We start from the raw sequence: 16,747 nt of genomic DNA on the forward strand, positions 1-16,747 counted from the left end.
CATTAGGTTTATTTTATCATTGTTGTTTTAAAAGTAACCTAGCTGCTATAATTCTAACTACACTAATTAAGAACACTTCTAGAACTGACTGCCATGATAAGCTATTTGAAATTAAAATACACTGTGAAAAAATATTTACCAGTATAAAAATTCTAAATCCACTATGAACAGAATATTTTAATGAAGTAGTACTCAATTTCATGGCAGAAATTATTAGACAATAGAAGGACTTCCTATATCATGGCATAATTTAAGATCAATTTTGAGTATCGATATGTTTCATTTTATATGAAATATCTTACAGTTCAACATTCTATATCATCTTACGTTTTCAAAATTACCCTGAGTGGTGAGACATTTTCAATGATACTACTAAACAGGAGCAACCTGAGAAACCAGAATAGAAACTGCATGAGGGCAGGGCTTCTGTTCACTGCTATACTGCAGCACCGACAACAGTGTCCACTGCATGGTAGGCCCTGAATAAGAACCTGTTAACTGAATAAATGGTTAGACCATTAACTCTTCAATTGAGCCACAAAGCACAAGAACTCCTCAGGAGCCTGTGTTCATCACTAATGCAAACTTCTACTGAACCTTAACTATACTTCAAATCTCAACAGCAAGAAATGAAACTTTCAGCAAGTCAGAGATCCTAAAGCAGTCATAACACAACTCAATATTTTTCATTTTTTATAAATATACACATATATATGTGTGTATATATATAAAATATATGTGTGTGTGTGTGTTTGTGTGTGTGTGTGTGTGTGTGTAGTATATATATATATATATATATATATATATATATATATATATCCCCAAGAAGTCAATTCAATAATTTGTTCTTTGTATTCTTCAGGACATTTATATGTTTACTAAGGAGTTATTTTTTATGGAATCTAATATAATCATCATAGGCTAAGTACCCACAGTGTTATACAAATGGGCCACAGTATGATCAACTCTCCTTGAGTCATTTCAAAATGTATACTGCAGGTCAAAGGATAACTACTCTTAAACAATTGAGAATTTGTGAAAAGTGAAGAAAGACAACTTAGAAAAGACAATTATGTAGAAATTCCTATTCTCACAGATCTTTGTACATTCTGTATCATTTTATTAAAGTAATCTAAGATTTACAAACAGTTCTATTTCCTAAAACTAGAAAACAGAAAAGTCAGGGAAAGGTCTTTATAGGTACTCTGGCAACCACAGAAAGTACAAAATTAAGAAAACATAAAGCAGATATGACATATTTCTACCAGAGAATTTCTGATACATTATCACAAAGTAATATGTTTTCCATAGTTTTCAATGCATTAAGAAGTCAATCTTCCTCATTTTAAGTGTGAAGTAAAAGTTTTCAAATAATTTTTCCTAATAAGCACAAATCCTCAGTATTAGTAAAAACAAAGATGTTTAACTGAACTCAACAATCACTTAAAATTCCCTTTAATGATTCCACAAATCACTACAGCTTAACAAATTTCCTGATAAACATATTTACAATGTACATGAAAAATCTGTATCTCTAATAAAATATATTTTCTATTGCGCTAGAGCAGACATAAATTAATCAATGTCTATGGCACAGAAATATTTTGAAGAAATCTATAAATGGAACACCTATAATTTGTATTAGCAGAACTGCTCCACAGACTTAAGTTAATTAAAATTCCCATGAGACAAAGCGCAATAAAGATAGAAACTTACTTTTTAATTTCTTCTTCTACCAGATTAACTCCATCTTTTTGAGGATTAAGAAATTTATTCGTAGCACTGCCAAAGTCACAAAGTACATAGTTTCCACTATCATTCAACAAAATATTTTCTACCTTCAGAAAAAAATAAATAATTAGTAGTATTTTCAAAGTGAAATTATATTTTATAACCATGTTTTTACCAAATAAACATTGAAAGGTTTGTACCATATATACATATAGCAGCAAGATAAATTATGAGAAAGGACAAATGAATCATACCAAAAATATACTTGACTATGTCTACTGTTTCTCTTACTAAGAACAGAAGTGTTTCTTCCATCCCAGGATGATTTTTTCCAAGGGCCAAGAAGCCCTAAATCCTCTTTAAACCTCTCCTATGAAGAAAAAGAACTAGCAAAAGTCTATACTGTATCCCATTTTTCTCCTTTACTGACACTTTACTTTATAGACCAAAAAAAAAAAAAAAAAATTAAAATTTTAATTTTATCTGGCTTCTAATTCCATTTTTATCTGAAATGCGCCACTAAAAAACACAGTTTTGACTTTACATGTTAAAGCTATGTCAATTATTAGGGGAAATGTAAACACTGCATATTCATCAAAATAACTGAAATGAACTACACTGGTTATCCAAATTAAAGGACAGAAAGTCTGCAGTCATGCACTTCAATCTTTGTTTAATTTCCTAGATGAACCTGTAGGTTTCCCTAGATGACCCTTACTGGTTAACAACCAATATTTTAAATGACATCTTCTATTCTCTTGTATTTTAAGAGTATTTTATTATCACCTTTCATAAATTTTGTATAATCAATCAGAATTGATTACATTCATTCATTCATTCATTAAATATGTATTGAGACTTTGGCTATGTGCCAGGCACCATTCTAAATATTTCCATGTATTACTACAAAAGGGAAAAATCCCTGCCCACATGGAGTTCACATTCTAGTGGAAGAGAACAGAAAGTGAATGACAGGGATAATACATAAGCAAATTATATAGTACAAATTATATAAGGTAGCAAGTGATAATAAAGACAGAGCAGGGTAGAGAGCAGAAATGTTAGGTTGTAACTATAAATAAGGTGGTGCAAGACAGAACTCACTAAGAAGGTTAATCTGAGCAGACTTGAAAGCAGGATGAAAGTTTAGCCAAGGGCTATCTGGGCATATAGCACTTTGAGAAATTTTTAAAATCTTAGTGTTTGCCATCAAAGAAGGCACCTATGGTTTTAAATAATATATATAATTATATCTTGAGCAATATGATACCAGGAATATTTAAATCCTCTGTGGGGACGTTTTCCAATGTACCAAGTAGGTACCCTAAACAAGAGATCAGAGCCCAGAAAAAATTAAGACCTTAAAGACAATCACCACCAAATTATAGTAAATTATAGAAAATTATAGTAAATCATAAATAAGTAAAGAGACCCATTCAAGTTTGCCTCCAAAATCTCTGGAAAACATTCTGATACTTAATATGGATTACAAGAAATAGAAGGAGAGCTGAACTGGGAGAGAACAGTGTAGAAGAACATTCAACCTGCATTAGTGACGTTCACATTTTTGCTCACAGAAGAAGCCTACTATGTACAACAGAAGCAGAGTAGAGAGCACAAAATCCACTTCTACAGCCATGCTAGAAGAACTCAGGGTCATGGAAAGCATAGTTTCTATTCTACAGTCTTTATGTGGCCTCAGAAAATGTAGCCTAGGACAGAGATCCTTCTCAGTGCTGGTAATAAAAATTAATGTAGATGAAGATAGTCCAGAACATTTTAATGCTAAAGTTTAAAATACATGAATCAATCCATAAGTAGTCTAAAATTCATACCTTCAAATCCCGGTGAATTATTGGAGTCTTACACTGATGCAATCTTGCAACAGCTTCACAGGTATCGCAGAATATCTGTAATACTTCTGCTTCCATAAAACCTGTCTGCAGCTTCTTATTCATCTGATTCACTACCTGCCCAGCTAACCAAAAGAGTAATTTTGAGAAGACATATTTCTAGTAAAGAAAGACTACCATGAAGAAATTAAGAAATGCCTGTACAGTCTCAGGTAATGGGCAATTGGCTTTTTCATAATGCTCATATAAGGAGCCTTACTATGCCATAGCATATTAATTCAATGACATGCATTTTTTTCATATTTTACATATCCGAAATAAAAATATCTTAAGATAGATGCTATTAGCCATTTTTTTAAAGATTTTAACATCTCTGAAATCTAATATCAATAAGATATACCTTATAATTGATGACATAATGGATTTGAACAGTTATTCAACACTGTGCTATTAGATAAAAGTCCTGAGCAAAAATAAAGTTTATATTATCATGAAATTTATAATCCAAAGGCAAGGATAAACATTAAGCCCCTAAACAAATAAATACACATAATTTTTATATAATAAGGATAATATGAGAGCAACCTAAATTTAAATTGGTGAAGGAAGATGGGGAGGAGAGAGTGTCAGATAAGGCCTGTCTGAGGAGGTGATATTTATGTTGAAACTATAGGATGATTAGGAACTAAACAGGCAGAGATCTGGAGAAAAGCATGCTAGCAACAGCAAGCAGCATGTACAAAGGGAGAGAGCTTGGGAAAAAGCTTAATAATTCCGAATAACTTAAAGGCAATGTAAGTATGGTCTAAGAAGCAGAGAAGAGGTAAAGTGACGTGAAACTGACAAGACAGCTACCCATCAGCCATATTTTAGATTTTATTTGAAAACCAGGGAAACTTCCTGATCTAGCTTTTTAAAGGATCTCCTTGATTGGGGAATGGGAGAATCACAAGGGTGGAAATGGAAAGATAGGTTAAGAGGCTTATACTCTAACTTAGGTAAAAGGCAATGGGTGGAATAATTTACTAAACTCAAATAGTCATACTAATGAGCCCTGACAGGATGATGAGATATTACATACACCACAATAATCAATAGTCTAATGACAATTCTGAATTATTAAGAAAAAATTTACTATCATATAAGAACACAAGTAAATATGTGATTTGTTCAGAAAGCATTCTAATAAAAATCAAGTGTGGGAATTTAAAAAGACAAATTTGATATATATCAACTTGAAACTTCCCTTTGACGGGGTGGGAAAAATGAATGTTTACTATTTTGTAATCTGCAAGATGCCGACATGCCTGTTTCTTTTATTATCACTGCCTAAATAGCATGCTCATGTATTTTCTGAATTACATGTGTTTCATTTTAAATTTTTAAAGCAGGAAAAAATATCAAATTTTACTTATCAATCCCCATTTTCAGAATGCTCAAGTATATTTGGTGGCAATTTATTCAGAGTATCTCAAGAGTGAGGCACCTGACCAGGTAGCAACTTCCTCCATCCTTTTGTGTGTTAGACAAGGAACTTGTTTTAACCAAAAACTAAACAGGATGAAAAGTGTTTTATTAGTGCTCATTCACATTCTTGAAATATCATTTCACAGCTAAAGAAATCCATAACCTTGAATTCAATGTTAAGTTTCTCTTCCAAACTTTCAATGTTCTAAAAGTAGTATAAATTTTAAACGTTAATCCTCTTTATTCCATTCTGAGGTCTTGAATCACAAAATCCAAGTCCCCAAAGAAAGCTAAAAGCTGTATTTGAGCTGCATTTCAAATGTAGAAACAAATAAAATTTCATTATTCAAAATCAAAGTCCCCTAAAAATTAAAGTTAAGGTTATTCTAATGAGAAACAAAAAAAAAAAAATCAGATTCAGAAATCAAACAAGGTATAATTGTATTGCTACTATCTTTATGAGATAAATATCCCCAGGACAGCTTTACAGTGCCAGGGAAAAGGATGAGAAACACATGAAGCAGAGCCACTCCAACTAACCCCAGCAAAACCCCCGGAAGGTGAACAAGCCCAGCCAAAAAGAACAGTGTCATTCCACCAAGCTCAGTCTAAAATGGATGAACCACTGATACACAAGTAATAATAAATGACTGTTGTTTTATGCTATTGAGCATGCTCTACTCAGATCCTCTGGATTCCTTCTCTAGGAAATAACTGCCCACTCAGAGGGTACATTCTAATCTACAGCACATGCAGTAATCTTATTAGCTGGTGAAACATTTGAAGAAAACTTCTAACATAGAAAAGAAGGCATGAAAGCAAACGGCAAAAAATTCAGAAAAACAAAAACACAAGGAACAGAAGATTTTTTTAAAAACTATAATCACTATTGACAACAAAAGACTGCATCTAACACAAGAGCAAGGTGCATTTTTTTAAAGATTTTTTATTTATTTATTCATGAGAGACACAGAGAGAAAGAGAGGCAGAGACACAGGCAGAGGGAGAAGCAGGTTCCATGCAGGGAGCCTGATGAGGATCACGCTCTGAGCCAAAGGCAGGTGCCAAACCGTTGAGCCACTCAGGGATCCCTCAAGGTGCATTTTAACAAAGAACAACATTAAGAGAACAAAGGGTTCCTGGAAATTACGAATAACACAGCAGAAATACAAAATTCTATAGAGGAGCTAAAAAGATACATTTAAGAAATGCTCCCAACATAAGTAAAATTCTTAAAAAGAGAAAATTAAGGAGAGAAAAAAACTGCCCAAAAATAAAGAGAGCAAAAATGACCTATAACGAAGGTACCTCTATCTGAGATTTTAGAATGCTAGAGATAAGGAAAGATTCTAAGTGTCCATGGAAAAAAAGGGGCCACTAAAAAACTAAAGAATCATAATGCGTCAGATTTCTCAATAATAACAAACACTAGGAAAAAAATGGAATAACACCTTCAGAATTCTACATCAAAATTACTTCTAACTTAGAACACTTTGGTCATCCAAACTAAAAATTAAAACATAGATGTAGAATAGAAATATTTCATATATGCTAGGTTTCAAATATGTTTCCTTCCATAATCCATTATCAGAAAGCTACTGAAAAATGTACTCTATTCAGAGGAGGTAGTTAAAACATGAGCAGCAGGGAGTCCAAGATAGGAAGATGGCAAAGGGACTTCCCAGAATGACAGCTAAATGCCAATCAAAATTAAACTAAAGTCTCCCAAAAGGATGTTTCTATGGAAGAAAAAATAAAGCACAATATTTAAATGTTTAAGCATACTGCATCAAGATTTACACTTGCATTGGGGAATATGGGTCTAAACCACTAACATATATGAAGGAAATTAGGCAAATAAAAAATGGGGTAATTATTAACTCCAAGAAAAAAATTTGAAAGTACAAGAAAGAAAACATAATTACAGACTACTACATATCAGAGTTAAATGGCAAACAAAATAATTTAAACACAGATTATTAATTTAATCTAAAAACTAAGAACATACTACTCTGACAGTAAAATCCTCACTTTTATTTGGAGATCCTATCTAAAACATAAAAAACAGAAAGAGCACTAGCAAATTTTCATTTAAGAGCCTCCCCATGCCCAGAATCACACACTTCTCTGATTTTCTGTTTCTTCTTTTTCATACTCTAAGATCTCATTAAAACTGCAAATTCTCTTCTACATAATGAAGCGTAGAAATATGAAATTAAATATGAGAAGAAATATCTCAAGAATTTTTAAAGCAAATGCCTCTGAGGGATGGGGTAAGAGGATAATGATTTAGACACAGCTTAACAGAACTATTTGAATTTTTAAAACATATGTGAATTACTTTGATAAATATAAAAATTTCACGTGAGTCAGCTTACTAATTCAAACTAGATAAAATTTTTTTAATTTTTTAAAAAGCAAAAGAATGACTTCCTCAAAATAATAGCTCAGGACATACTCCTCTACTTTAAAATAAAATTTGTCCCCTGGTGCACCTGGGTGGCTCAGCTGATCAAGCGTCTGACTCCTGATTTGGGTCAGGTCATGAACTCAGGATCATGATCTCCTGAGATTGATCAGGCTCTGCACTCAGTGGAGAGTCTGTGATTCTCCCTCTCCTTCTGCCCTTCCCCCCTCCCCACTCTCACTGTCTCTGTCTCTCTGTCTCTCTAAAATAAATAATCTTTAAAAAATGAAAATTAAAAAATTTGTCCCCTAAAAACTGAAGTTCATTTGGTTCCCCTTTTAAAATGTCTTCTGGATGACTATTAATTAAACTCATATGATTATGCCAGATTCAATTACTTTTACAAAAAATAGCCAAGGACTATCTTTACAAGTAACCAACGGCAGGCTACTCTATCCAGCTAAGATTTAGCACTACAAATGCTAGAGCTCAGGTGAGTAAAGAACATCAGTATCTTCTCCTTAAAGAGATCACAATGTTTTACAGTATGAGATAAAAAGCCATCAGGAAAACATCTGTTTTTTAATATTATATTTGGAAATAAGTTACCACTATATAATAAGAGATATTATAATACTGATTTACTTCATTTCCCCTGTCCTTGCCTCCTTACAAAACTAGAGTAAATGAGACTATATTTTTTCCACCACCACCACCAACATCCACCTCCACCATCATTCAGGAAATGGCAAGTGTTCCTAATATCATAATTAAAAATCACAATTGTCCTCAGAGAATCTAAATACAAACCAAGGCCCCCTAGAACCCAAACTGCCAGATACAGTCTGATTAAAAAAAAAAAAGCGCAAGTTTGCAGAAAATGGATTAATTGCCTCCTTCAAACATATTAAAAGTTTTTAAATTATTAAGACATGCTATACAAGTATTTCTTTGAAATACCATAAGAGATCCAAATATAGTTTTTAAAACCTTCTGATGTTTACAAAAGAACCCCAAAAGACTTTGAAAGTTTGTAAGTATTACAAATCAAAATGCATCTAAATTAACATGGTTAAGTGCTGGAAAAAAATCTTACAAAACTAATATTGACACAATACACTCTTCTTTGTTGGACATTAAACATTTAGGGAGAATGATTATGTAACTGCTCTTCACCTGTTTGGATTTCCTGTTTTAAACCAACAGCATTTTTTTAATTGTCATTTACATACTCCCATCATCACTGCAGCAAGGATAACTAGATTTTAAATATACATTTTTTTAGATTTTAAATATTTCTTAACAGCATTCCTTAATTAGATAATTAAAGCTGAGATTATAATAAGTGTCTAGAATCAGGTGACAGCTGCCCTAGAAGAAACCAAGACACGTACTAAAACATTTTAAGGGCAATTTTTTTTTTCAGCATAAAACAAATACAGAAAAATATTTACCTCGACAATATTCCATTAAGATAAGCACTTCCCATACATTATCACTAACTGAATTAACAGCACAGTCCAAATAACTCACAATGTTTTTGTGACCAGATAGCTCTTTCTGGAAAAAAAAAAAAAAATTAGATAGATAGATAGATAGATAGATAGATATAGATAGATAGATAGAAAAACATACATTTTAAAGCTCTTAATATTGGCAATGGTTTGAGGTCTAAATTAATATATTTAAAGAATTTCAAAAAAGTATAGAATCTGACATATTTCAAAAAGATTTCTACAAGGTTTCAATAAAAACTTACATGTGGCTCCTATTTTCTAATAGGCAAATATTCAATGAACACTAATTTTTAAATTCAATCAGGAAGAAAGAGATGGTTCACTCAAAACCAACAGTCTCCAAAAGTGTGCAAGATAGTCCTTTGGGACTCAAGAATATCAGAACTTTTATCTAAAATTTTTTTTTAATTAAGTTCTAGTATTTATGAACTAAAAATTATAGTCTCATTTGTTTGTTTTGCCTGCAACATATTATAATTTATGTGTACCTAGTTAAGTGAACTTATGAATGTATATACTTTTAACTAAATAACCTACAAAATGAACAAGTGGTTAAAAAAACTTCTATTAAGAAACCATAAGTTATAGATAATACTAATAATATAAGCATAAAGAAATAAGAAAAAAATGGCAAATCCTATACTTTTGTTCCTGGTGTAAGACAATCATTGCCATATAAGGATAAAAATAATAATCTAATCAGTTCAGTCTAGAAATTAAAAAACAATTATCAATAATACTTTTTAAAATAAATTTACATCTAATATCATTAATAAACCTAGTTTTAACTATGTAATTAGGCAGAACACGTAATTCACAAATACATAAATATAATGGTAAATGGGCAACAAAAAAGTTGGAAGACCACTGCTCTAAAGAGCTAATCTCCCTAAATTATCTTGTTCAAAAGCACAGAATTTGAGTGTTGCTGCTACTGATGATGACTATATTTTATGTATCAAAATTACACAAATTGTATTAAAAGGAAGAATTATGGTACAACAGTACCATACCTAGACTCAAGTTAGAGAACTCACTGTAAGAACCCCTACTATCTTGGAGTAAATCTCTTCACCCTTTTAACTGATAGCCTTTCTAAAAATAAAAAGCTTTTAAAAAGCAAGTCTCAAAGCCTAATCAACTCTAGTCTAACTAGGGAATAGGGAGAGTAAAAGCACAATCTGATATGTCATGATGTATAAATGTGCCTATCATTGAACAAAAGGGATCAAAATACATGTTGATTAAGATATTGACATAAAATAGGAAATCTCCCTCTTAGGTGGATAAATAGGAATGATACTAACAAGCACTTACATGAATGTGGAAAAACTGCAATTCTCGTACATTTTTGGATGAGAACAGCATAGGGATACGGCTAGGAAGGAATATACAGAAGGCTTCAACTATATCTGTAAGATTTTAATGCTTAAGTTGGGTAGTACATAAACTAGTATTTATTACATAATTCTGTAATTTTTCTATTCTCAAGATATTCCATAATTAAAATGTATTTTTAAGGGGGAGGAGGTAGGCAGAGCAGTTTGCCTGCTGAACTATAACAAGGAAGAGAGGAAAAAGCAGAAGGAGTTAGCTATATTTAGCCCTATATAGGACTATAAAGAATGCACTTCAAAGGTTTTCTAAACGTGCATAAACCAACAAGCAGCTTACTTAAAAGCTGGTTAATATTATAGTGCAAAATCAAAAGAAAATACACCAAATTTCAAATGGAATTACTCTTTCACTTACCATAATTGTAATTTCCCTTTTACAAATGTTGAGGTCTGGCATGTTATTGACATACATTCGTTTCAACGCATGCCGGATTCCACCATGTGTCCGCACAAGGAAAACGGTGGAGAATCCACCTAGAAGAACAAGTACCAATTAATTAAAAAGAATCAGAAACTACTATCAAAATCGTGTAATATCACTGAGGAGCTTAATCTCAGCAGGAAATAAACTGGCTGCACACAAATATAATATTAAGCAACTATTTTTTTAGGTTAAAAGGCCAAAATACTAGCTTCCTACACCAATCATAAAGCAGCACATAGAGAATAATACACTTCTGAAATGAGTAAGCTTCCCTTTAGGGGGGAAAATGCTAAAATTTCATTTTGCACAGCAATATTTCTTACATAATACATGGAAAATATCACTACATAATTTTATTACTATAGTTTGGCACATACTTACTAGTGACTGCTTACCCACGAGCCTCCCCCTCTCTGTGATAACAAAACACTGATGTTATTTGAGGCATCAACAGGATCAGAGGGGTGGGTCCCCCTCCAGTTCCAGGGAATGAACCAACAATGTTATAAGGTGATAATGGGAATTTCATTTCCTCTTGTCAGTATCTAATTTAGAACCAGATATGTAATCGATTTTGCTTTGGGACATAAGGGAAAATTGGCTGGGGAATGTAGGAAGACTGTCCACCTAGAAAAACAGAAAGACTTGTGAAGAAGGCCATGCTCTTCCTCTGGCTTTTGGATTTTGTTATATATGATGTTTAGACCTATCGCAGCGATCTGTGGCCATGATGGACCAAAAGGATCAGATCAAAAATGACCCAGAACACTGACATAATTAGTCTACTGAATTAGACAACACTGGAACCACCTCCTTCTTAAATGATATGTCTTCATTATTTATGCCACAGTTTTTTGGAGAGTCTGTCAATTGTATCTGAGAAAGCAAATCTGAAACACATTGCTAGGTATTCTAAAGAACAATTACTTCTATCACATCCAGACTTCCACCTGAAGTTTTTAAAGCTCATCCTGGTAAAGGATATTATGTTGCCTAATGTAGTTTAAAATAAAAAATGATGTGTCACTTTTATCAGTTTGATAGCCTGTATAAAGCAACATACTAACCAATGCTAAGGCACCTGCACTCTGACTCAATGCAAATTAGTCAAAGGAAAAGTTAACTACTAGGGATAAATGATAAGGGAAAAGAAGAGTTCCTAAGACACTCCAGAATCAGTATGGATTCAATTTGGGGCCTCCATGTCCCCTGCTGCAATTCCAACAAACTGTAAAACTCTCACCTTGTAGATCTGGATTTCCATGTAAACAATGTAGGGGAAATCAAATCACCTAATTCATAAGGTTGTTACCAGGAAAGAAAAAGATGATATTTGGGAAAGGTATTTGAAGTAAAACCTCTAACACTGCAAGGAATTTTTTTAAAGTTCACTTAGCATTAATTTTAAATGTAAACATTAAGAAATTAGTAGCACTAATAAAGTACTACTTCAACTACTCAAATTTTATTTAATTTTTTAAAAATTCCAAAAAATGCTAGAAGTTAGATCCAAGTAAGGAGGTAGAATGAGATCAAGATAAATCATTTAAACAGCATTTGTTTAGAGATATTTATCTAGAGATTCACCTACAACCATGCTTCCCAAACACAGCTATGCATCAGAATTGCCTGGTGAGCTGGTAACAGAAAGAAAGAATGAATTTATCTTGAACAGTTTTCCAAGTTCTGACCCCAAGTCTGAATCAGAAAGCTCCAGTCAGGCCGTCTGTGTGTGTGCGCGCACGCGCAGCTAAAAAGTCCCCTATACTTTATATTACTCTACCTGTGTATACGTTCTCTTAAGTATATAATAATGTACACTGGTTATTAACTGGGGAGTATTAATGGAGAGTAGTCTCCCAGTTAGTCCCGATGTACACCCTAGTTACATATCCTTTGAAACAGAGATTAAGTTCCGAGAGTCATGGATCCTATATATTCATTCTTAACCACCCACAAATTTATGCCTATAAATTAAGGAAAAATTTTAAGTTTTCATAAAACTTCTATTCCTAAAAGTTAAAGTTTGATAGTTTCACTAATTTGAAATTAGACATAGATCCCACCAGACATTAAGTTTTCTAAATAGAGAGATAATGTGTTCATCAACGGATTTCTACATAAACAAAGTAAATAATGGTCATTAAGAGTGCCTGCTTTGAGAATGAAAAGGAATAATTTATTTATATTTCTCCAAATATTATATTTTCCAGCATTTTCTGATTATTAATCAGCTAATATTATTTGTTTGAAGAATGCACTTAGTGGGAAGTAATTAGTTAAGACATTACAATAATCCAAGAGAGGAGCATCATCTGTTTGCCACCAATCCATATCTACCACATTCTTCAACACACATTTTTCCTCAGAGAAATCATTCACGATCAATCATTCATCAGTCCCTCAAAATTTTTATCTAGAGTTTTGACTACATTATCATGAACTTTTTTTTTATAATAAATTTATTTTTTATTGGTGTTCAATAAACCAGCATACAGAATAACACCAAGTGCTCATCCCATCAAGTGCCCCCCTCAGTACCCGTCACCCATTCACCCCCACCCCCCACCCTCCTCCCCTTCCACCACCCCTAGTTCGTTTCCCAGAGTTAGGAGTCTTCATGTTCTGTCTCCCTTTCTGATATTTCCCACACATTTCTTCTCCCTTCCCTTATATTTCCTCTCACTATTATTTATATTCCCCAAATGAATGAGAACATACAATGTTTGTCCTTCTCCGATTGACTTACTTCACTCAGCATAATACCCTCCAGTTCCATCCACGTTGAAGCAAACGGTGGGTATTTGTCGTTTCTAATGGCTGAGGAATATTCCATTGTATACATAAACCACATCTTCTTTATCCATTCATCTTTCGATGGACACCGAGGCTCCTTCCACAGTTTGGCTATTGTGGACATTGCTGCTAGAAACATCGGAGTACAGGTGTCCCGGCGTTTCCCTGCATCTGTATCATTGGGGTAAATCCCCAACAGTGCAATTGCTGGGTCGTAGGGCAGGTCTATTTTTAACTCTTTGAGGAACCTCCACACAGTTTTCCAGAGTGGCTGCACCAGTTCACATTCCCACCAACAGTGTAAGAGGGTTCCCTTTTCTCCGCATCCTCTCCAACATTTGTGGTTTCCTGCCTTGTTAATTTTCCCCATTCTCACTGGTGTGAGGTGGAATCTCATTGTGGTTTAGATTTGTATTTCCCTGATGGGGAGTGATGCAGAGCATTTTCTCATGTGCATATTGGCCATGTCTATCTCTTCCTCTGTGAGATTTCTCTTCATGTCTTTTGCCCATTTCATGATTGGATTGTTTGTTTCTTTGGTGTTGAGTTTCATAAGTTCTTTATAGATCTTGGAAACTAGCCCTTTATCTGATACGTCATTTGCAAATATCTTCTCCCATTCTGTAGGTTGTCTTTGAGTTTTGTTGACTGTATCCTTTGCTGTGCAAAAGCTTCTTATCTTGATGAAGTCCCAATAGTTCATTTTTGCTTTTGTTTCTTTTGCTTTCGTGGATGTATCTTGCAAGAAGTTACTGTGGCCAAGTTCAAAAAGGGTGTTGCCTGTGTTCTCCTCTAGGATTTTGATGGAATCTTGTCTCACATTTAGATCTTTCATCCATTTTGAGTTTATCTTTGTGTCTGGTGCAAGAGAGTGGTCTAGTTTCATTCTTCTGCATGTGGATGTCCAATTTTCCCAGCACCACTTATTGAAGAGACTTTTTTCCTCCTTTATGGACTATTAGTTGACCATAAAGTTCAGGGTCCACTTCTGGGTTCTCTATTCTGTTCCATTGATCCATGTGTCTGTTTTTGTGCCAGTATCACACTGTCTCAATCACCACAGCTTTGTAGTACAACCTGAAATCTGGCATTGTGATGCCCCCAGATATGGTTTTCTTTTTTAAAATTCCCCTGGCTATTCGGGGTATTTTCTGATTCCACACAAATCTTAAAATAACTTGTTCTAACTCTCTGAAGAAAGTCCATGGTATTTTGATAGGGATTGCATTAAACGTGTAAATTGCCCTGGGTAACATTGACATTTTCACAATACTAATCCTGCCAATCCATGAGCATGGAATATTTTTCTATCTCTTTGTGTCTTCCTCAATTTCTTTCAGAAGTGTTCTACAGTTTTTAGGGTATAGATCCTTTACCTCTTTGGTTAGGTTTATTCCTAGGTATCTTATGCTTTTGGGTGCAATTGTAAATGGGATTGACTCCTTAATTTCTCTTTCTTCAGTCTCATTGTTAGTGTATAGAAATGCCACTGACTTCTGGGCATTGATTTTGTATCCTGCCATGCTACCAAATTGCTGTATGAGTTCTAGCAATCTTGGGGTGGAGGCTTTTGGGTTTTCTATGTAGAGTATCATGTCATCGGCGAAGAGGGAGAGTTTGACTTCTTCTTTGCCAATTTGAATGCCTTTAATGTCTTTTTGTTGTCTGATTGCTGAGGCTAGGACTTCCAGTACTATGTTGACTAGCAGTGGTGAGAGTGGACATCCCTGTTGTGTTCCTGATATTAGGGGAAAGGCTCCCAGTGCTTCCCCATTGAGAATGATATTTGCTGTGGGCTTTTCGTAGATGGCTTTTAAGATGTTGAGGAATGTTCCCTCTATCCCTACACTCTGAACAGTTTTGATCAGGAATGGATGTTGTATTTTGTCAAATGCTTTCTCCGCATCTAATGAGAGGATCATATGGTTCTTGGTTTTTCTCTTGCTGATATGATGAATCACATTGATTGTTTTACGAGTGTTGAACCAGCCTAGTGTCCCGGGGATAAATCCTACTTGGTCATGGTGAATAATTTTCTTAATGTACTGTTGGATCCTATTGGCTAGTATCTTGTTGAGAATTTTTGCATCCATGTTCATCAGGGATATTGGCCTGTAATTCTCCTTTTTGGTGGGGTCTTTGTCTGGTTTTGGAATTAAGGTGATGCTGGCCTCATAGAACGAATTTGGAAGTATTCCATCTCTTTCTATCTTTCCAAACAGCTTTAGTAGAATAGGTATGGTTTCTTCTTTAAACGTTTGATAGAATTCCCCTGGGAAGCCATCTGGCCCTGGACTCTTGTGTCTTGGGAGGATTTTGATGACTGCTTCAATTTCCTCCCTGGTTATTGGCCTGTTCAGCTTTTCTATTTCTTCCTGTCCCAGTTTTGGTAGTTTGTGGCTTTCCAGGAATGCGTCCATTTCTTCTAGATTGCCTAATTTATTGGCGTATAGCTGTTCATAATATGTTTTTAAAATCATTTGTATTTCCCTGGTGTTGGTAGTGATCTCTCCTTTCTCATTCATGATTTTATTAATTTGAGTCTTCTCTCTTTTTAATAAGGCTGGCTAATGGTTTATCTATCTTATTAATTATTTCAAAAAACCAACTCCTGGTTCTGTTGATCTGTTCCACAGTTGTTCTGGTCTCGATTTCGTTGAGTTCTGCTCGAATCTTCATTAACTCTCTTCTTCTGCTGGGTGTAAGATCTATTTGCTGTTTTTTCTCTAGCTCCTTTAGGTGTAAGGTTAGCTTTTGTATTTGAGTTCTTTCCAGTTTTTGGATGGATGCTTGTATTGCGATGTATTTCCCGCTCAGGACTGCTTTTGCTGCATCCCAAAGATTTTGAAGGGTTGTATCTTCATTCTCGTTAGTTTCCATGAATCTTTTAAATTCTTCCTTAATTTCCTGGTTGACCCTTTCATTTTTTAGCAGGATGGCCCTTAACCTCCACATGTTTGAGGTCCTTCCAAACTTCTTGCTGTGATTTAGTTCTAAAATCAAGGCATTACGGTCTGAGAATATGCAGGGGATGATCCCAATCTTTTGGTATCGGTTCAGACCCGATTTGGACCCAGTATGTGGTCTATTCTGAAGAAAGTTCCATGTGCACTTGAGTAGAATGTGTATTCAGTTGAGTTTGGATTCAAAGTTCT

At 34.1% G+C, this 16,747-nt stretch overlaps 1 protein-coding gene across 1 annotated transcript in view; it reads right to left on the reverse strand.

Annotated features, from left to right (window-relative positions):
- BMP2K (BMP2 inducible kinase) overlaps positions 1-16,747 on the reverse strand; it is a 115,691-nt gene that overhangs the window by 56,690 nt on the left and 42,254 nt on the right. Inside the window, 4 exon segments of the mRNA XM_055313001.1 lie at positions 1,717-1,838; positions 3,567-3,709; positions 8,913-9,018; positions 10,728-10,846. Coding sequence (XP_055168976.1) covers positions 1,717-1,838; positions 3,567-3,709; positions 8,913-9,018; positions 10,728-10,846 — 490 coding nt within the window.

This window comes from Nyctereutes procyonoides, unplaced genomic scaffold (assembly GCF_905146905.1).
Source record: "Nyctereutes procyonoides isolate TBG_1078 unplaced genomic scaffold, NYPRO_anot_genome, whole genome shotgun sequence".
Taxonomy (NCBI): Eukaryota; Metazoa; Chordata; class Mammalia; order Carnivora; family Canidae; genus Nyctereutes; species Nyctereutes procyonoides.